At 32.0% G+C, this 23940-nt stretch overlaps 1 protein-coding gene and 1 non-coding gene across 2 annotated transcripts in view; both read right to left on the bottom strand.

Annotated features, from left to right (window-relative positions):
- LOC106683770 (uncharacterized) overlaps positions 1 to 14143 on the bottom strand; it is a 24013-nt gene extending 9870 nt beyond the window's left edge. The window contains exon 1 of the transcript XR_010844988.1: positions 14014 to 14143. This is a non-coding gene — a transcript (uncharacterized protein). The remainder of the gene's footprint in view (positions 1 to 14013) is intronic.
- A 2869-nt stretch (positions 14144 to 17012) lies between these two features.
- The window catches only part of LOC106683776 (serine/threonine-protein phosphatase 6 regulatory ankyrin repeat subunit B), a 7769-nt gene continuing 841 nt past the window's right edge, over positions 17013 to 23940 (bottom strand). The window contains exon 2 of the mRNA XM_014425457.2: positions 17013 to 21867. Coding sequence (XP_014280943.1) covers positions 17614 to 21867 — 4254 coding nt within the window. The 3' untranslated portion in view covers positions 17013 to 17613. The remainder of the gene's footprint in view (positions 21868 to 23940) is intronic.

Genomic DNA, 23940 nt, shown 5'->3' with positions numbered 1-23940 from the left:
CGAGATCTTCTCCTTTAGAAATGTTTTTGGAGTTCTATCAATGGGTAGATTCTCCACATGTTTTTATCATGTCATAATATCACTTACAGCAAATTAAGTTGATGTGTATATATGTATACAGTTGTAAATATCAATAAATAAATTATTAAAAAAAAAAAAAATTTGTACATATATTTCCTAAACTAGATTTTCATACTTATTTTATTATTTATTCTTGTCTCTTACGTAATTTTATTTTTACTTTTCTAATATAGTCTTTATCATCTTATAGTACTTAGTTTAGACATGTCTTTGAACACTTTTATATTTATATATAGGGAGATGGTCAGGGTTGCGGTCAATAGTGAAACAAAAATAGTTTAGAACTATTTATTATACTGTCTGTTCAACTTATTTATTTGGACAGCCCTGATGAAGCCCTGCAAAGTGGGGCGAAACGTTGGAAAATAAATAGTTGTAAACTATTTTTGTTTCACTATTGACCGCAACCCTGACCATCTCCCTACATATCAATTTTTACGGTCAACTATACATACATATATTTTATATTTATACTATTTTATATTTTATATGAACATTATATCTACAATGTTAGTTGTTTTCCTATTTTTTTAATAGTTGTGTAATTCCTCTTATTTATTATGGTTATCTTGTTTGTTTTTTTCTTAGCCCTGATAAAAGCCTGAAATTCTGGTAATTAATAAATATAGGTTGGCATTAATAAATGTTTTACTTATTTGTGTTCTTCACTGACAACACCCCTAATCATCTTCTCTTTATTTCTATTTTTTTTTAATTATTTGCAGATTTGTGTCCTATAGGCTGGATTCTACAGTCCTATCGGCTTCTCCACATATACGATTTAAGTTTGGTTAAAATCAGAGACACCACAAGGTATTAAGAAAGCTCGTAAATAATTTCATTTTGTAGGAAATAATTTCATTTTGTATTAAACAATTTTACATCCCACTATTATCTTATAGTCATCCAGTTCTGTAACATCTGCAGGTATAATGTCCGCAGATGAGAGTACAATAGATGGTGTTGAGTTACCTCGCAACAAATTCATTTAGGGTGGTCCGACAGGCCGTAGAGTCATGAGCCTATTTGTAATGTACTCCGAGGTATCCCTTACCCTATATTGTCTATGGGCTCACTCAGCCGAGAAATTGCAACGAAAACAAACTGCCCTATTTCACAGGATGTATTAACCACATTATCACTCCCTTAACATGTTTTACAATAAAGGTTCCAATATTATATTAATTTTTTATTTTATAATATAAATTGATCTAATATTTCGTGAAAAACAAGAAAACAGACAAAAATCTTCACTTAATTAAATTATTGAGACATTTCCTATGAAATTTTAGTTTTCACAGGAACAGTTGTTTAGTGAAAACCACTTTATGAAATCAAAACATTTTTATTCAAAATATTTACCTTTCTTTTTACTAAATTTTTCAATCCAAGAACTGAAAAATTCAGGGTTCTGTGAAGAAATAATGCCAGATGGTGCGTTTTTGATCCGTGAATCATTTATGTTCGAAAAAATCTCGGAAACTATTTAAATTAAATAGCTCTATTAGGGCTCATGTTTTAGCAAATTTAATCTACTTTAAATGATATTTGAACGTTGAATGGTTTTTGAGATATAGATTTCTGATTGAGATAATTACTAGTCAAAATTGACGAGTCTGCCAAGTATAGGTAGGGAAAATAAAAAATGGTGGCTGTTTCAAAACGTTAAAAAACATTAATTTTTCATTCGGAGCTCTATACCTTTAATTAATAATTACCAACAACAATAGAAAATCCAAGAGAACATCATTTAAAGTAGAGTAAATTTGCTAAATTATAAGCCCTAATTAGGGCTAAATAAACTATTTTATTGTAAATTTAACTAGCTTTAATTTGAGTGCTGACAGAATTCCTATGTACGTCCTATGGTTTTTGAAATAAAGTTTTCATAAATCAAACTTATTATCCGAACAACTATAAATCTATATATTTTCGGAAATATGAAAACTACTATTCCTATGAAGGTAAAGGTCATAATTACTTTATAGTCCGTTAAATTAGCCTTAATTTGAGTGTTAATAGAAATCTATACGGTGCATAGTTCCTGAGATATAGATTTCTCAAAATAATTTAGGTAACTACTAATCTTTCAGTAGATTTTTAAAGAATGTTACTTTTTAAAAAGCTATATCTCGAGAACTATTGGACTTAAATAGCTTTTTAGGGATAACATTTCAAAAAATTCACTCCTCTTTAAATGATGTTCTCTTAGATTTTCTAGTGTTTGTTCTAGTGTTGTTGGTAGTTTTAAAGATATAGACCTCCGAATAAAAAACTAATGTTTTTTAAGGTTTTGAAACAACCGCCATTTTTTATTCCCGGCTCTTGTACTAGATATTGATGTAATGGTTTCACCTCTGTGTAAAAAGGAGAAATAAATTATTCCTGCCATTGACAACCAAACAGTACCTAAAATGTTTTGGATGCAAATGTATTTTTGACATATGTCCCTTTGGCGTATTCAGCTATGGGGGGCCTAGGTATTTAGGAGTTTTAGGAGTTAGTAAGTAGGAGTTTAATCTAGGTGCGTCTTAGTGTCGATATCATCGATATTTAACCAATGATTTGACGCCTGTTTTAATATAGAATCATCTATTCATTGCACGTGATTATCCTTTTGAAAAAAGGCTTCTTTTTTTTCTTAGTAAGCAGGGAAATGCATTTCTCATAACGCTTAGGCTGCTGCCACCCATTAAGCTCATGGGGTACCCATAGGTATGTACCTTTTTTTACTTTACCTATGGTCTTTAAGTGTCGAGGAACTGCCGATACGCTTGCATTCAGTTGTACTACGAATTCTTATAGTTCGGTAAGTGTTTTCTTCCACAGTAAGTCTAAGTTCATCGACGTCAATTGCTGGTGGAGGTCTTCCTCTGGGTTGGTTGTCCAAATCTGCATCACCATTCAAAAGCTTTTCCAAAAACCTATTTTTTCATATTTGAATATTTACTTATATTAAATTATAATAAAGTAATGGAATCATAATCTTGTTCTTTAAAATTCAAAATTTGGAAATAATTTTACTTGAAATTAAGAATGGTAGTCTTTCAGAACGTGTTTTTCCTTTTGTTAAAAATTCTAAAAAAATATCACATTTTTCGCAATAGCCACACGTATGTCTTTTGCTAATATTAATAATTGTATCTCATGATAAATGCTGACCAATTGTTTTCCCGTCTTTTATGATGTCTCCAGTCCGTTGTACAGCTGTTCGTTCTTTTTTTTTTTTTTTTTAATATAAATTTTTGTGAAATGGTTGATGATGCTGATGATCGTCGCTTTTATCGGGCTGTTAGAAAGGATAATTCTATAATTTGTTGTAAAAAAAAAGTTTTATCCCTTTTTTCATCTGCCATCTGCTAAATAAAATCCAGGAATCGACTATTGTATGCACACTTAGCTGGTGGGTGCTCCATTCTACTCTCTTGTTTTTTTTATCATTTCACCATTATCTATCGTCTTTATTAATTAATCTTTTTTTATTTTTATCTTATATGCGATACAACACGAGGAGGCTCCTCACCTCCGGACTTAAAATAGCTTCTTTTTAGAATGGATATCTCATATATAACATTAAACATAACAGGTAACCTTAAAATACCAAAGGTAGTAAAAGGTAAGACCCAACACGAATTACTTTTATTTTTCCCAGTAATGCACTAATTAATTCACTTTTTATTCCTGTTTTAGAGGAATCGGAAAAAAAAATGTAAAGTCTAGCAGGTGATAAAATATACGTATATATCATTTGTTATCATAAATTGATTTTCCCTTGGACTTTTGGAATTTCGAGTATACAGATTACCACTTAAATAGTACTAACATATTATAATTTTAGCACAGTAAAAAAGTATCTTTAAAAAGTAATTTACTTTCATAAATTTATTTATCTCCATGTTATGGGCGATATGTTTTTTTCCTCAAATAACTTTAGCACACCCAATTGGCAGTTTTTCCTTTCTAGGAACAATGCCACAATACCACTACGATAAGAGAAAAACGGAATATATCTGTAGTAGACAGATATTAGAATTTACGCTACTTCTGAAGAATGTTTTTTCCATACATAGTAATAATGATTACAATTATATATAATCTTTTCAACTTTTTGAGACTAATATATTTTTTTTTTTTCTGAAGAATAAAATAAAATATTAATAATTGTACAAATGTAAGAGCGCACATATTACAAAACAATTTATAAAAAAAAAAAAAAAAAAGATTTAATATATTATATGTGAAACGATTTTTGGTTTTTGCAATTTTGTTTACATGGCTCTACTAATCTACACAAAAAAAAAATTAATATTTTATTTAGGATTGTGATGAAAATCGAAACTAACGAAAACATCGCTATTAATTTCCAGGAATGTTTTATTTACATTTAATAAATAATTTAGTGATCTTTTAATAATAAATAATTACCTAGAAAAACAATATTTTATTTCATTTAGTAATGCTTATTTATATTTTTACGTAAAACAAGAGAAAGCTAATTAAAGTAATTATTAGACAGATGTAAAATATCTGTGGATCGATTCGCTTTCTCATAAAAGCTTTCTCATAAAATCTTGAGACAGTGAAATGGAAAACAATAAAGAGAAAAATCATATGATAAACATTAGTTGTTGTGAAACAGAATTGAAATCATTACAGGGAAATCGAAAAAGAAAATATTTCATAAAGGAAAGTTCATTCAGCGCTGGTGATTGGAAAGCCATGGAAACCAACGAGAACACTATCAGCATTATTTCAGAAAATAACTCACTGTTGAAGGGAGACGGGAGGGCAGCTTATTACAGCGATGTAGCGATTGTACCATCGAGGTATCCTTCGAGGAGTTTCACGAAAGAAGAAGCTAATGCCCTCTTAGTTCAACTAGCCATGGGACTGAATTCCAAATCAGTAGGACACCCGAGGTTTGTCAAGCACCAGTTTTACTGCGGGGCGATCGTCGTCACCTGCCTCGACGAATATTCGAAGAGTTGGCTCTTGCAGAGGACGGAAGAATGTTCGCCCTGGGAGAAGACACCTCTACGTAACTGTGAAACATCGGAACTCGAGAGGTCTTTCAAAATTGAGATTTTTATAACCGACCCCATTCCTGCTCCAGACGTGAGTATGAAATGGCTCGCGAACCAAAATCCTGATTTGGATACGTCGAGGTGGCTCATCGTGGAGGATAAGGAACACCTCTCACGCCGCCATTTCGTTTTCAAAGTTCCAGAATCCTCATTCAGAACTGTGGAAAAGAATCAGATGATGCTCTATCACGGGTTCGATGTCGTAAATGTGAAATGCTTAGGTGAAATGAAAGATGTTTAGGTAATAAAATTAATTTGCATATATCTAAATGTCTTTAATTAAATCAGAATAGCTTCAGGGAGGGGAATTCTCCCTTCGTGTGCGACTTATTAGACATGATGAGTGAAGTATATGGCGTGAATGACAAATTTTATATAGCACTGCAGGACCCGTTTATCAGACATCTACCCTCCACCTCACAGAACTGCTGCGTTGGACAAATCATTTTTACCCGAGGTTCCTTTCATTAGAACTCCATTCCCTCTAACATACGTCATATAACAACCCTTCCCTCGTTTAAAACCCTTCTATTTAACTACCTTTTACTTCACTTATCTAATCCAATATTATAATAGTACAGATAATTTGTAACTACCTTTTTCTTTTTTTTTTTTTTTTTTAATCAATCAGTTAGTGTTTCATTTTTTTTTTCTCTGTATCTAAAATTATTTACATGGAATTTTAATTAAGTGCGGCCACAATGTTTTTGGTAAATACATGTTATTGTAATTAAATAATATTATAATTACCTTATAATTTTTCTAAGAGACCTAGTCCCAGAATAATAAACTATCTTTCATTTAATTTAATTTATTTAAATTATTGCTGTTGGAATAAATACTATTCAAAATTATACAATTTTCTTTCATTATTTAATGAAAAGTACGTTTTTGGAGGTGACATGAATGTGGAAGAGGTGGATAGCATTCTTTATCTTCTCCGCCGGACTCTTCCCCAGCTGGGGAGCGCTTCCATGAGTTACTCTCACCTGGTAATTTTCATTGAAGACGGGAATAAAATATTTCCCCAAAGAGAAAACAAAAACTCTCACATTTGCTTTGAGCCACTTCTTGGCCACAAGTGGCGCTAGTGTTACTTAGCATACGCATATTATTTGCTATTAGGCCTGGATACATTTCGGGGGCCACTTTTGTTCATATCTTCCGTTTAAACGTAACAAAACTAATAAATAATAAGTACATCTATATATAAATGCTATTTAGAAATATAATTTAAAAATAGAGTAATGAATAGTAAAATAATATTTAATAGAAGTAGTAACAAATATGGTAAAATACAGAGAAAGGTTGGGATTTTCCAATCCCAGGGGATTTGAAAATTCCATGGGATTTTCTTTTGCTTTTTTTTTGGCATCTCCGAAACAGTTCTTAGCTCGTTCGGCATTTTGCAAATTTAAATCATGACTTTGTCTAAGATATAATTTCTCTTCCTCGTTACTGCATGCTTCGATTTTTCCCTTCAGTAATCGTCTGGTATGTGTCTTTTCGAGTAGAATGGAAATTTAAAAGAAATTCAATACTAGGTAATTACCTGTGGATCCATTCCTCAATAAATGATTCCTCATTTTCCACACATTTCTCTACATATAGGCAATACATTTTACAAATATTTAAATCATTACTAAAATATTTTTGACCATGAATGTAACGAGCTCTGGTGTAGTTACTCTCATATTTTGAGATACTTAAAATATGTTCTCGTACAGCTTTTGTCTTAATTTCATCCATTTTTCGCGAAGATCCCGGCATCTTGCCGCAACGATCAGTTCCAGGAGTTTCAGCATTCAGATCACGATTCAACCGCCCTACAGAATTTTCAAACGTATATATATATATATATATATATAAAACTCCTCCGATCCGACACTTCTGAGTTATTATTTCTTAAATACTGTAGCTGCATTTTCTCATCATTCAAAACTTCGGGGCCGCCTTTGTTTTATTAATTGTTGATGAACTGTAGTACATAAATAAAGATTCTGGGTTTCAAAATTTATTAGTTTCCAGATATTATAAAAATTTTTTTTTTCATTATATTCTACACGATCTAAACATATTTTTTTTAGTGAAAGCTTTTCTTATTTTCATAAATTTTAGTATCAAGTTTTGATTTTTTGTCGTGTGTTCTTTGCCATTATTTCTCTTAATTCTTCTAATAGTTTGTGCGTAACTATATTTTGTTAATAGACGTAGTATTTCATTAAATATATTATTTCAATTTCTTGAGACAGGTAGTTATTTATTAAATAAATCAAAAATTGTATCCTTATTAGTCTCAACACTTTTTATTTCAACAGTCCAACGTTTCGGCCATTTCGGCCATCCTCAAGGACATCTTCAATTATAAATTCTTCCTCACATCAAAATTTAAAATTTGTTTTGCAGGCTATTCTGCCTAGGTCATTAATTATAAGTTAAAAACCTATTTTTTTATTTAAAATCATAAATATCTAAATCTTCTTATTTTAAAATTATCCACCAAATCACTACTTTGATTAATGAATTAGTTGTGACTAATTAGGATAAAATTTTTGATTTATTTAATAAATAGCATTTCATTTTAATTTAATTTTTCTTTTTTGTTTGTTTTGGAGAAATTTGTTTTAGTTTTAAAAGTTGTTTTTGTTTGTTGTTTATGATGGAGTAACAGGATAGGGATTATTTTGCCACAATAATCGTCAGTTGCTTAGTCGCCGAACTTAGTGTAGTTGGTCAGATATAGTCACCAGACCCTTTCTGCTAGAATCGTTGTTGGAGCGCTGTATAGACGTGGGCCCACCAACGTGAGAACAGTGGACTTTGAAAAACATCGTTTCTCTGCCCTTCTGGAGCGGACCTTTTAGGACCTATCGCCTCTGACCCATCGGAGTTTGTCCATCAGTAATTTATTTTATGTTAATTTACTTTTTAAATTGTGTTCGTTCGTTAATTTCAATTTGTTTTCTCTTGAAGGATAGTTTTATTTTAAATTTATTCCTTGATTTTATTTTTTAAAGATTTATTTTGATTTGATTTTGTTTTCAACTCAGCAAAGTAAATGTTTAAACTCCGAGCCAGCATGTTTTGTTAAGTTATTTCTAAAGCTTTACTTTACGTATCATTCCTGTTTTTTTTTTTTTGTTTCTTTTTTTTTTTTTTAATTTTCTCTGAAGTTTTGTTATGATGATTCATCCGAAGATGATAATTGTCTTATTCCTCTCCATTTCTTGGAAGTATCAAGTGGTTATAAGTATCTCCAAGCACATCATTTTTATAACATATTCACGTAATACCTACGCTGTCATTAATGTACCTGAACTGATATCTGTTGACATAGTGGTCAAATATATAAATTATTTTAAAGCCAATAATTTTTTCAAAAGAGCCCAACTGAATTAGTACACTTTTAAAATAAAACTAAAGAATTCTCTTTATTGTTAGGTAAACCGGAACGTATTGTTTGTTTGATTGTCATTTGTGGACTTATTGTGTAGTTCTGAAACGTGTCAAAGAGGGCCACGCGCCAGTTTAAAATTATGTTCAGATAATTTCTTTAAATGTTTTATTTATCACTTTCATAATTCACAATAAATGGTTCCAAGTAATATTGAAATTACAATCACTAAATAATAATTCATTTTTGACGATATTGTAAAAATTACATTGCAATAATTTAGTTTAACTTAGAGCATGTGAAATAACTGATAAGATCTTCTCTTTTTTTTTTAATTTTGACCTCAACTACTTTCATAATTATGGACATATTTGATTAAATATTGATCACTATCAAGCTTAATTATTATTATCGTTATTAACCCTAATCAAGAAGAGAGAGAACGCATGATATTATTAATAAAAACATTTTTATCTTTATATTTAGCACCTATAAATTTATTACACATCAAATGAGCTGTACTGTTCAGGCATGGCATGAGAAAGACAGCATCCAATGATACATTCTCCATACGAGCAAGAAAATTATTTAATTACACTAGAGGGTCCCTCATCCAACTCCTCTCCAGCCTACGCCGAGTTACTTCATGGATGTCATTTATTGCCATCTGTCGTAAACATTTATTGAAATTTCCATGTAGTGTGTTGTGAAACCGTTTGTAAGTCATATGAATATGGTTCGTTACAGTCAGAATGCGTAGGTTGGTGTGAATAGTCTCGTTTGAAACGTAGAGTGGTGAGTTCGACATGAAAGTTTAATGTTGAATGTTTTGTAGTTAACAGTTTTTTTTTATTGACCAAAATTCTTTTGTATATTAGATATTTTTTTTTTAAATAATTTATTTACTGTTATACATCTGAATACAATTATTTACGACTAGTAAATTTGCTATAAGTTATAATATGACATGATACAAACATGTATAATTTCAATAATTCTATTGATAAAACTTCAATAACGCTACTAGGTTTATTATCAGGTATTGAAGGAGAAGCCAGAGTAGAAACAAGTGGATTTGGGTGGTTGGGAAGTTTATCATGGAAGGATTGGTATCTGGTTCTGCCCAAATAGGCAACATATGGAACATTGAGGTCCTGATGGATGACTTGATTTGTGACAACGTAAGAAACATAAAGGATTTTAGGATGAAATTTGGACTGTATGAATTGGATTTGGGAGGAATTCGATGGTTCAGTGGAGCCCTAAAGCTCAACTCCGTATGTCCAGATTGGCCTATTTACAGTCATGTAGATCAGTCTTATGTAATGAATTGGAAGTTTAGACCAATTGTCTAGTAAGTACTGTAATAGTCGAAATCGACGTGCAATTTCCTTTCTTATCAGTCTTGTGTCAGTCGTTTGTCCAGATGTAGTCTAAGTTAGCGGATCTCCTTGACCGGGGTGAGAACAATATAAAGGTGATTTAATGGGATTTATTTTTATCCTCCAAATACAAATCCATTCTTCAAAGGTGGTCATATAAGATTGGGGGGCTTTGGATACAAGTCAAAGGTCATTATTTACTGACAATAGACATTTGTCAACGGCATACGTGGTGAAGATAGTGTTAGCATAGGTTGGGATGTCAGCTGTAATTGGTACTTTTAAAGTTACTACTTCATTCTTTAAAAAAATTAAATTTTTTTATTGGTATATAAGTTTCCAAAGATCATATTTGCTTGTAAGCATATATATTTCATTGAATCTAAGAGTTATGTTTCCAATAAATGTTTTGGAGTCTAAAGGAGCGTCTGGGTGCCAAAGAGAACCGTCCACCAAACAAGAAGAGAGGATTATTCCTATCTCTATTAGAATATCTACCTCTGTGTGCTGCTTCTCTTATCACTTATAAAGTTCTGTTGTGAAACCTGAAACATACTTTATAATTTATTTTTAGTGTTAATAATAGAAGTTTGAATTTGTGATTTGTTCATCATTTTTGGTCCCACTGTTTTGGGTAATAAAGGCAACAGAGTTCTTATATCAGTTCAAAAATGTAAACATCCTACACTAAAGTCATGTACATTTATTAAAATATTTCCAGAAACTATACGTACTTCATTTAAAGAACAGCCTACTGGTGATATGAATGTAAATTATCCATTTAAATCCGATGAACAATAAAAATAAAACCTGAAAAAAACTATTACAAATTTTCTTTCATGTATATTATATCTGTGTCATTCGATTTCATTATTCTGCTAAAGCGGTGAATGTCAATAATAGTTTAATTAGAAAGTTATTGTTTATAAGCAATATTCACCAATGTTAAATAAATTAAGATCATATATATAATTTTAGGTTAATTTATTTTATCATCCCATTTCACAGCCCTCGAAGAATGGTGTAATTGGAGGATTAAAATAAATCCCATCAAATCACCTTTACCCTTCGTCGTAAACCTACCGACTGCCCTACAGTCTCCTTTGATAATGTTGATCTTGCCCCTGTCGAAAAGATCCGCAACCTTGGACTACATCTGGAAACGACTAACCTGGAATCCTCACACAAGACTGAAAAGATAGAAAACTGCTCGTCGATTTCGAATATTACAGAACATACGGGACAAACGGTCTAAACTTCCGATTAATTACAAAAGACTGATCTACATGACTGTAATAAGGGCAATCTGGTATACGGAGTTGAGCTTTGGGGCTCCACTAAATCTTCGAATTCCTCTCGTATCCAATCTTTTCGATCTAATATCCTTCGTAAAATCCTCAATGCTCTTTGCACAAATAAAATCATACATAAAGACCTTAATGTCCCATGTGTAACCGATCTAGCCCGAGAGAGAAAGAAATATTTTATTGCCTCCTCTTTCATACCTGACAATCCTCCGAGGCGCCTGAAAAGAAGATGGCCACGAGACCTGCTAATGTAAAACGTCATTAGAGTGCTACCAATGGATAGTTTCTCTACACGCCTGTAACACTCCAATTTAGCTGAGATCAAATTTATTAAATATGCACTAATTTACAGTTGTAAATAGCAATAAATAAATAAATTAAAAAAAAAAAAACTTATTTTATCATTTAATATTTTGGTATATTAATTTAATCTTATTAGACGATTTTTTCTTGAAACCCGGTACTTTTTAAATCCTTCCAAATTTATTCTTTTATTTTTCTTCAGGGATCAACTTAATAAAAATTCACTTAACAACTCCTCATGTTTTCTTCAATTACATTGGTTTTACATAAATGAATATTATCAAATTTATTTATTTTGAAATAATTTATTTCGTAGTCCATAAATATTCTATGCTAAGATTGATAGAGAATTATTAAAGGGATTATTCATAATTAAATATTTGTTTTAATTAGTCAGTCTTTGTTATTTTGTTTATTCATAGTTTCTATTAGTCTATTTTTATCTGAATTTTTGTGGTATTATTAATGTTTTCTAATCTAACATAAATACTTATCTTATTGTGTTTCTATTAGGTTGTAAAATGAGTTCATAGAGTTTTTTATTTGTGTTTTCAATAAAAAACTTCAGATTCTTGTAAATATTTTTAATCAATTATACATCATATTAATAGATCAATAAAGAAACACACATCCCCTATACAGTCCCCTCCTCCCAGAACATCTCAGAATTTATTATTTTTTTATTCAGCCAAGATTTGGGGATCAAGTTCTTCATTTTTTGGGACCACTACTGAATGAAAAAAGTCAACGTCCCAGGCCGGATTCTAACCGGCACCGCCAATAGACATCAAATTGGTTAGACAGTGTCTTAACCACTGAACTACGGAAGGCCCTTCTCAGAATTTACCTATGTGTGTGTTTTGCTGTCCTCGAGCGAATTACAGTGTTTCCCGTTAAGAGAGTTTTGAAGGTCCCGAAATAAGTGAAAATCTGTTTGAGCAAGGTCTGGTGAATAGGGTGGGTGGGAGATCACATCGCAGCCAAACTCCAATAATTTCTGCCGGGTCTGCAAAGTCACGTGAGAACTGGCGTTTTCGTGATGGAAAACTATACCTTTGCGATTATGATACACAAATGTTTTGAGACACTTGCATGAGATTTGTTAAGCGTTTTTGCGATATCCCGAGTCGTAGAGTGAGCATTGTCTGTGCTTGAATTTGGTCATCAACAGCTGAAGAACGACCCACTTTGCATCTTCCAAGTCAAAATTTCTGGTTCTGAACCGAGCAAACCACTTACGGACGGAGTTCTCTCCTAAGGCATCATAGCTATACACAATGAAAATATTTTAACCGTCTGTGCAGCGGATTTTCCTTTTCGGAAATCATTAAATGACGAAAATGAATTTTTTTCTCTTCCATTTTGAGCAAGCAAAATACCATTTAGAGATAAGGAATCTCGGTTGAAACTGATCCATAAAAGCACCTTAACTAATCCTTTATTAGAATATGTAAACATTATTGACCAAGTAAACAGAATTTTATACACACGAAGAGAATTAAATATTAAAATACGCTACGAACTTTTTTTACAACCCAATATTATCTTTTGTTTACTTTATCAATAAATGCACTTCCTTTCCTGACTAAATTAAAAAAAAGAAAAAAAAAGAATATGGGATGAATTTTATTATTTATGCTCAGGATAAATTTAATATGTAAAATGCTGATATTTTTGATTTTTAGAAAAGAGATGGTTATAGTCACACGCTCCATGAAATACTAATTCATTTTTCCCTAATTGCAGAATGAGGTATTCCACTTGCTTTACCAACATTTTAGCAGCCTTTTTATTTTTATCAAGCTTTTGCTTAATTTTCTATTTCTTAGTTTTCAATTTTACAAGTCATATCCTCTCTAGTTGTCAAATTTTTAGAACCTAGGAAATTACAAAATAGAAATTAGAACCATTCTCATAACATAGCCCTTACTTGCAGCATGGCTAATTTATTTCTCAGATGATAATTTCAGTTCTATAACCTAAGATAAGGTGTTATTTTATTATTCACGCTTTTATCGCAAATTACTTTTAATAATTTCAAAAGAAACTTAAACTTAGGAGAAAAAATCAGTTCAGTGTAATTTCTTATCAATCCCTGAGGTCACTCCACAGAATATTTCTTTTTAGAGATCGATGAAGATTTTTATTGTGTTTATTTGTTGATTTTATATTATTACAATATAATTGAAACCAAAATTACATAGATTTACGGCAGAAAAAAAAAATAGAATTGCAGTTACTGTTCATTTATCTTTTACTTTTTATTATTTAATCACATTATAAAAAATTGAATTTTTGAAGATTTTTTATTTGATTCCAAGTTCTTTCATTTCCATTCTTGAGTTCATTTAAATTTAAATTAAACATTACCATCTAAACGAGACATAGTTCGTGTTCTGATGAAAACTGAGAAGTATTTTATCAGTGTTAGTGAGATAGATATAAATTAGATATATACTTACAGAGAGAGATAAAGAGGAGAGAGAGGAAGGAAAGACAGATCAAAGAGAGAAACATGATAAAATGTGAGAAGGGGCGAGCCATGACGAGCACTATGTGGTATGGACTGGAACAGACTATACACTAGATCAGGGATGGCAACAAGTCGATTGTGATCGATTAATCGAAGCCAATTTTGAACGATCGTCGATCGATCGCAATGCCTGAAGTCATTAGGTGTACTATAGACTTCCAAGAGATTGTAAAAGACAAAACTTTCTAGCAAAAGTTTAATACATTCTGAGAATTTGCAAAGGTAATAAATTCCTAGAATTCTAACAACCTGACACTTTGTCTTTATCTGTAGCTACTTTGAATTACTAATATTATTAATAATTATCCAAGTTCTTTTAATTTTCCTGTACGAGAGTTTCTTGGCCCTTTAAATAATTATTGTTGTTTGTTTACGTAGGTACCTAGATAAGTTATATCTTTATTTCAATATGAGGGGTACTCGGCGAGTTATTCATAGATTAACAAAAAGTGATAAATTTTCCTGCAAAAAAAAAATAACATCGCGAAAGTTAAATATTCATACCTAATTATCAGCCTTACTGCTCATTTTAAAAACAACTTTTTCATTTTACGAACAAATATTACAACTTATAAGTTGAAGTTGATAAAAGTAAGTTTTAAGCAAGTAAAAATCTACCTTGAACTAGTGTTGGAAAATTGAATGTTTAGACACCGCATGTCCTAAATACTGTTATCAAAAGTATTCAAAAGTAGTGTCTGGAAATTTATTTTCTTCATGAGCCTATGTCTCGAAAATTTAATAAGTGATTTAAAAAATAAAAAATAGTTTTGAACATTCCTCCCATACCTCGCTAGAATGCACTGAAATGCAGTGTACATACATTGTATAAATTTCACAACTCGTCTCACTCTTTTGACTCCGCCTTTAAAGATAAAAAGTAGATCCTATATTTTGAAGAGTTGGTTATAGAACCAATTGACAGAGAAGCATATGCTGAGTATTTCTTTCTCAATCTCTCTATAATTTTCAGGAATTATTAAGACTTCTTGATATTAGTATAGCTTGAATTATATTTACCGAGTATAGTTCCCTCAATTCTGTGTTGTGTAGCCTTCTGAATTCTCCCATAAATTTAACCTTATATCTATCCAAATATTTTACATAATACCCTATTTTCGAAAACATTAAGGTGCTGTTCATCCCTTAGTGTAAGAGGCCACATCTCATATCCATAAATAACTGTGGGAAGGATAATACTTTTGCGATCTGGGATAAGAGCCTTAACACATGTAGTAGAAGAACTATCAATCAATAACATATCTCATGATATGAAGACAAGGAGGTTAACATGATAATAAATGTTGTTGGCGTATGGACATACTACGTTTTTGGTAATCCTAAAAATTGTCAGTTGTACTAGGTCTGATGGAGAACTCATAGGAGAAATTCTATAAACAGGGGGGACTTTTATGGTCAATATTTCCGTAATTAAGATACCTTTGAACCATTTACATCTTTTGTGTATCAGTTGTTAGTGGGCATTAAAGTGTTATGACTATGAGAAGTTTACATAAATTAAAAATTTATGGTTAATAGAGACCTTGTTTAGGGATATAACATAGATTTGATTCAATTCAAAACATTTCCAAGTGAGTGGATGTTTTGAAAAAGTGGATAATGAATGAATCAATCTATTGACACTTATAAAACTATTGTAAGATTCAAAGACATCATAGTGGAAATACTTTTATTAATACTTACGTTATTGTTAAAAAAATAAAACAACAAATTTATGTATTTTAATTGTTTTATCTCCCTGGCTCATTTCCAGTGATTCAGTGAGAGGGCTGCGTTAGCATCTCGAAGGGCCCTGCTTTACCCCTCAGGCGTGGGAGATAGAGTGGGCTTGGGAATCCTCAGGCCGAAAGTTTAAATACTATACATAATAGTGTAAATTATACTAGTGCTTATTTTATTTTTATTAATTGTTTTTATTATTGCTATATTAGTTCATAATTTTACTTATTTCACTATATTCTAGTTTGATTGTGTTTATTTTATATACATTTTATTTATTTATTATTTCTTCATTTGCATGGTACGATTGTGTTCATTTTATTTATTTTTTATTTCTCCATCTACATAGTTCGATTACGTTCATTTTGTTTATTTTTCTGTTTATATACAAATTAAGTCCATTTTATTTATTTAATTTTTTTTTTATTTTGGTATGTATGTTTTCATTTTCATTTCATTATTTTATTATCACTCATTGCCCAAGGTTGTGGAAAATTTTATTATTTATCAATAAATAAATAATCCTAATAAATTATTTTATATTTCAATTTACTGGAGCAAAGTGTACAATCACACTTAACTCCTTTCTACAATTTGAAAAATTCCAGGAAATTTTTATATGAAAATAAAACTTGAATATTTAAAAAATGTTTGTAATTAAAATTCTTTTCACCCATACAATATTATGGAAGCTATTATATTTAATTTAATTGTAGTTTTACTAAGCAATTAATTTAATTTAACTTTTTTTTTCTAGTAGCATTGGTTTATGTAGATAAATCATAGCAGTGTGAAATTTTTTATTTATTTTCTTTAACACAACAGGAGGCATAGTTGATAGAAATATCTAATTTACATGATGACCTAGGAACAGATGTGGAATAAACACTCGAAAACTGAACATACTAACTGTTACCTGAACTGAGAACTCCAGTGAAAAGTTTTCCTCCTGCAAGGTAGAATATGCTCGGGGGATAATTATTGGGTTGGAAATATTAACAAAGAGGAAAATGAAGCTGACAAAAAAGAATTGAAGAAAAGAAAATCTAAATAAATCAATAATGTTTTAAAGGTATATTAAGCAAAAAAATTACTATAAATTATTTAAAAAAAGGGATAAAAAAATATTAAACAAATTACTTTTTTGTATTAAGAAAAAAAAGAATAAAATATAATATTTATACTGTGTTTATAATAAAAAACTGAGATATATGCCGTGAGCAATATGTTATAGAAATGTCTATATCTGACCTCGTCCAGATGAGTAAGCAGAGATACTTCTTAAAGTAAAACTCAAATAGGGGTCCCTGTGGCGTAAGTGCATGTGGGTTGAACAGATGCATAGGATGGACTGATAGGAGCCGTTGCATCTGATGTATAAACAATGCAGGTCCATGGTCTTTGCAATGTTTATGATCGGGGACTGCCGCCCGTTAACGTGGATCGCGCACTCACTGGAACACTTACATATTTTTGTACTACATAAAAATCTCCTATATAATCATAATAAATCCATTTCTTTATTAATTATTAAATCTACATAAAACAAATAAAAGAAATTACAAACTTTTTTTTAATGTAGCTTCAATACTATGTAAATCATGTATTCAATAAGAAAACAAGTCAAGTAAACAAATGGATATTCTGTTAATATATTCATGGAATATCTTTTATTGCTGACAAAAAAACTTTAACTCACAGATATATTCATTCATATACTGGTAAAGAGGCGCCGCCATGTTGTTTTTCTTCACAATTATGTAGAAAAGAAAAATCAGCAGGGTAATTCTTAGTCATTATATTCGTTGAGAATATTCAAGCGACCATGAAAATGATTGAACCTATCAGAATAAACGGTAAAAGAATAAGGTTTGTTCACTTTTATTTTAGGCAAATTTGATATCTGAGTAACTTTTTCTTTCACCGAATTTCGAGGATGAGAATTTGATATTTTCATATATTTAGATAACGTTATGTTCAACTTCGTTGTAGTAAGATAACCGATAACCTCATAGTGTCCTTTCCAAGACGTAGCATAATTCAATGCGATAAAGCCCCATCTGTCTTCCTTGTCATTAATTGGCAATGCTTGCCGAAGAAGTTTCACAATATGCAAGTGTCCTCTGCTAGCACTGCGATGTAATGGAGTCCTTCCATTAATATCGGGCTGGAAACCTTCAAATCCAACTTGAAGGAACAATCTTACAACATCTGTGTGTCCTTCCCTCGATGCCAAGAACAAAGGAGTTTCATGGTCAATATTTACAGACAAACTTTGAATGGGATTGTTTTTTAGTAACAAAAGGATTACTTGATAATTCCCTTTGAGTGCGGCGTAATGTATAGCCTGATTAAGCAAATTATCAATAGGGGAAATGTCAGCGCCACCAGAAAGAAGCATCTCTACACATCCTGAGGAATTGTCCCTAGCTGCAATGTGCAGAGCTGTCTTGAGGTTGTTATCAACAGCGTCAACAAATGCATTATACTTTAAAAGTGTTCTTACAATATCGCTTTCATTGTGATTAGCGTTGGTGTGCTTTTCGCATGCTAGATGGAGTGGTGAACTTCCGTTTTTGTTTTTACTATTGATGACAGCAGCTCTAGACAGAATTAATAATTCAACAACTTCCAGGTGTCCTTCCTTTGCAGCGAAATGTAATGAGGTCATTCCATCCATATCTTTTGCCTCTGCATCGGCTCCTTCATTTAACAAGGTTTTTACTATCTCCTTTTTACCCTCGAGAGAAGCTAAGTGCAATGGAGTTCTGAGCTGGCTATTCTTTGCTTCTTTGTCAGCATTAAGATTTAGTAACAACTTGGCTATAGGCTGAGATCCACTAACAGCGGAAAAGTGCAGTGGAGTATATCCCATATTATCAGTGAGATCTATTGCAGCTGGAGGATCGGAAAGTAGAATATCCGCAATTTCAAACAGCCCTCGCCTGCAGGCGATGTGTAAAGGGGTCGTGCCGTTGATGTCGGCAGCATCTTTATTCACACCAGAATTTAATAGCGATTTCACTACTTCTAAATGCCCAATCTCACTCGCGTAGTGAAGTGGTGTATATCCCCGTTCATCGGTAACTTCAAACGAAGCCCTATACGATATCAATAGCCTCGCAATATCGGTGAGTCCAAGGTGGGAAGCAGCGTGTAGTGCAGTCAATGTGTGAACTTGTGTATTGTTGTCACTAGTGGATAAGATTGTTATGTTCTGGTAAGCATTTACAAAATTTTTGAAACTCTCTATATTCTTCGTATTCATATTCTCGAAAGTATTGGCTAACATTTTCCTCGCTGCTGTTTCGAGGAGCAGTTTAACCACATGTATACTCCTCGACAAAACGGCTATAGAAAGGGGAAGATTTCCGTGGATATCTTTCTCTTCTATATTTGCTCCGTATGATATGAGAAGTTCAACTCCTTCCATGTAACTTGTCCCAATGGCATAATTAAGAATAACTGTGGGGTAAGTTTCGAAACTTTCTGTATAATTGAGCAGAAGTGTTATTAACTCCAAAGTTTGATTGGCGACGGCGTCGAAAAGTATTTTTGATCCCAAAAAACTTCCATCTTCTAATTTCGCTCCACGTTCAAGGAGTATTTTTATAAACTCATTAGATGATCTTTGAAAAGCTATGTCTAGAGGAGTATTTCCTTCTTCGGTCATCACATTGGGGTCTACACTCTCAGAAAATAGGAAGTTTGTTAAATTCAAATCTTTTCTTTGTACTGCTAAGTGTAAAAGTGTAATGTTATTACATCCTTTTCTGTTGACATCATCCCCGAACTTTAACAGGGTTTTAATCAGATCTATATTTCCATTATTTGCAGCCCATTGGAGAGGAGTAAAACAGGCGTTATCTTCGATACTAAAATTTGCGTTTTGCGATAGCAGATAACTAACGACATCAACATATCCCATAGCAGCAGCTTCATGCAGCACTGTCCTACCATAGAGGTTTTGTGAATCCACTCCGGCCCCGTGTCTGATTAGAATCTTCATTATATCTATCACTTCATTTTCTACAAGAGAGTCGATGTTATTGTACAGTGTCGTTAAATTTCTTGAAGATATGTAATGAAAGGTACAACAAAACAACATTAATTTTTTGTCACCTATCAAAACCGCGAGATTTAAAGGCGTGTAACCGTATATTCCCTTCCTATTAACGTTCGCTCCATGAACAAGAAGTGTGTTTATCACACTTATGTTCCTACTCATCACTGCAAAGTGAATTGGGGAGTTGCGATTTTTGTTTATTGCTTCTACACTAGCGTTTTTCGATAGTAGAAGATCGACAATGCCTTTATCACCATTGGAGGCTGCGATCATTAAAGATGTCCAACCATTATTTCCCTTACTATCAACATTAGCTCCAAGATCAAGAAGCGTCTTAACCACACTAAAATTTCCAAAGAAAACCGCATAATTTAATGGCGTGATACCGAACCGGTCCTTTATATCAATGCTGGGATGATAATCAAGTATTAAATATACAAATTCGTAGGTACTATGTTGAATGGCTAGATGCAGAGGTGTGTACCCATCCATTTCCCTACTATTAACATCAGCCCCATGTTCGAGAAGCGACCAAATAATAACATAGTGTTGACCAATCACAGCATAATGTAATGGACTGTGAAGTTTTTTATTTTTCATTTCTAAACTGGCGTTTCTCGATAAAAGAAATCTTACCAAATCTTGATCTCCGGAAGTACAAGCATGGATCAGAGGTGTGTTGCCATTGAATCCCGCAGCATTAATATCCGCTCCAGAATTGAGAAGCGCCTTTATAATTTTGACAGAATTAGCTAAATTGATTGCACAATTATTGAAATAATCTCTTGTATCAAGACTTGCATTCCGTGACAAAAGTAAATTCACTACATTTTCGTCACCAAACACAACAGCTCTATGAAGCGGTGTTCTGCCTTTGTATCCCCTACTATTGATATCGGCACCATAATCGAGAAGTGTCTCCACAACCTTCATTTTCCCATATTGAGTTGCCCAATGTATTGCTTGATTTTCAATATCATCTCTTATGTTTATACTTCCATTCCTATCCAACAACAATTTCACTATCATTTCGTGGCCCCTCACAGCAGCAATATGCAGTGGTGTTGAGCCATGTGTACCTCTAACGTTAACACTCATACCATTATCAAGCAGTGTCTTCACAACATCGAGTGACCCATTAGCTGCTGCCAAATGTATCGCAGTATTATCAAATCTGTCTTTTATATCTGCACTTACATTCCTTGACAATAATAATCTCACTACAGATCCGTAGCCGTTACTTGCAGCAATATGCAGCGGTGTTCTCCCATTACGGCCCTTACTATTTATACCGGCTCCGTGAACGAGAAGTGTCATGATTACACTAGGTTTCTCGTTATATGATGCAGAGTGTATAGGTTGGTCATCAAATATATCTTTTATATCTACGCTTGCGTTTCTTGACAACAATAATTTGATAATTGTTTCATAACCCCCTCTAGCTGCATCGTGCAGCGGTGCTCTACCATACATTCCCTTAATGTTTACACTAGCGCCGTGATCGAGAAGTATCTTAGCTATTTGGAGATTTTCATTCAATACTGCATAATGTAAAGGGGTATTATTATAAATGTTTCTAATATCCAGACTAGCATTTCTAGAAATCAGTAAATTTACAATAGTTTCGTATCCCATCCTAGCAGCAATGTGTAAAGGTGTCATTCCACGATTCCCTTTGCTGTTAACATCAGTTCCATTATCAAGAAGTGTTATGATCTCTTGGAGGTTTCCATTGGTGGCTTCATTATGTATGGGATTATCTTCGTTCTGTCTTGCATTTATCAATGATAGGTTACCAGCATTAGTTTCATTTAGATTAGTTGATATTCTGTTACCATGCGTTACATTATTAACAGCTTTGAGTACTGACCCAAGTGTTACGATTTTTGATTTATTTGTAGTTCTATCGTTGAAATTCTCTCTGTTTATGTGATGAGGGACCGATGTTGCTGCCACATCTTTTTGTTTATTCCTAACCTGAAAGTACAAAATAAATGGTTTAAAAGAAATATAAATTGCTTAAATAAAGTAAAATTACTAAAATAATGACGAAATCGATTGAAGCAATTGATTTTTTTTTTATATCGTCATATTTCAGGAACATAATGTGTACGTGAATTTCCGAGATGCACTTTACCAAGAACAGGAAATGTTTACGGAAATATGATGGGTTGAGCTCATATATATACAAATAATTAAAACTGTGTCTGGAAATGTTTACGGCAGAAGGGTAAAGCTCATATATACTTAGCAAAGTTTGTAGGGAGGGGTAGAGGGGCTCTTTCCCCCGTCTCCAATATTTGAACCAATATTAGTCTGACTCACTATTTACGTATAGCGGACCTATCCTTCAGCAGTACTAAAGTGGAATTTTCTACGGCAGATATTAATTCATTGCCCATTTTATAACATAAATTACAGCCCCACCGATAATAGTGAACATTTTCGTCTCCAGATAAAATTAATGGAAAATCAAAACTTTTAATAAATTTTTCCAATTGATTTTTAAATATTAAATTTTTAGAAAGGTTATAATACGAAACTACGTTGATTTTTAAATTAATATTAAGTACGAAAAACTGTAAGTACATCCATGTTATCAATCCTATGGAAATTTAAAATTTGTGAATTTGCTTATTAGTTAAGCTTAAACCAGGTTTCTGGTACTATGGCAATATCAATAACAATAACTATAGGCAGTAAGATAACAATCGTAATAATGGTTTCCCGCCTTTTTTTGGAGGAGTTAAAGTAAATATTAGCAAACGTGGTATAGTAGTCGGATGACTTCCACATCTGCATAAGACTCGAGACAAACTTCTGAAAAAAATTGTAAGGCTTCAAGATTATTATACGTAACTAAACTTTGTAACAACAACAACTAATTTGTAAATTAGTGCTTAAAGATGGATGGACAAACCGAAACATTGAAGAATTATTTTATTAACGTAGGGTTGATAAAAATAAAGAATTGGCGTAAAAAGGCCAATCGTCCAGGAAGAAAATAAATAGGCAATTTCATAAATTGCTTCCGAATTAATTTTAAAAATTACATGAAATACAATACTTTGGTAATGAGGAAGTAGAATAATCATTTAAATAAATTGTAAGAAAAAATAATGCATTATGAATGTATTTCTAAAAACGTTAGATTTGTGCTTGTTGAACTATTTTTTGGTACAATTTAAGTATATTCATATTTAAATAATAAATTTTAAATTTTATTGTCATCCTTCGTAAAATCCTCAATGCTCCTTACTTTGTCACAAATAAAATCACACATAAAGACCTTAATGTTCCCTATGTAACCGATCTAGCCCGAACCAAATATCACTCCTTCCATTATAAACTCCCTAACTACTCAAACCCCCTAGTTTCTAATCTTGCATCCTCTTCCATTCCCGATAATCCTCCGAGGTGCCTGAAAAGAAGATGGCATGGAAAAAAATAGGAATTTTTTCGCCTAAAACACACAATATTACAAGAGCCAGTTATTTCACCCATATTTTTAAATACTTTAATCAAAACTATGTCTAGTTACTTGTCTAAATTGATGATTCTGTCAAGTATAGATAGGAGGAATAAAGTTTCAAAACGTTAAAAAAAGTTAATTTTTCATTCGAAGTTCTCTATCTTTAGAACTACCAACACTAAAAAACCTAGAAGAACATCATTAAAAGTAGAGCAAAGTTACTAAAATATGAGCTCAAATAGAGCTATTTACGTTCAAAAGTTCCCGAAATATAATTTTTTCAGTCACATTTCATAAAAAATCCACTGGAAAAACAAGTAATGAATTTATATTGAGAAATCTATATTTCAAAAATTGTTCGACGTACAGATGCGTATTAGCTCTCAAATATAAACCTTGTTTAATGTACTATAAAGTAGTTTATGCCGTGTATCTCAGGAACTATGTGACGTACAGATATCTATTAGCACTCCAATTAAAGATAATTTAATGTACTATAAAGTAGTTTATGCCGTGTATCTCAGGAACTATGTGACGTACAGATATCTATTAGCACTCCAATTAAAGATAATTTAATG

This window comes from Halyomorpha halys, unplaced genomic scaffold, assembly GCF_000696795.3.
Source record: "Halyomorpha halys isolate HHAL.00 unplaced genomic scaffold, Hhal_1.1 Scaffold516.1, whole genome shotgun sequence".
In the NCBI taxonomy this organism is placed as follows: domain Eukaryota; kingdom Metazoa; phylum Arthropoda; class Insecta; order Hemiptera; family Pentatomidae; genus Halyomorpha; species Halyomorpha halys.
This window is presented reverse-complemented; position numbering and strand designations above follow the sequence as displayed.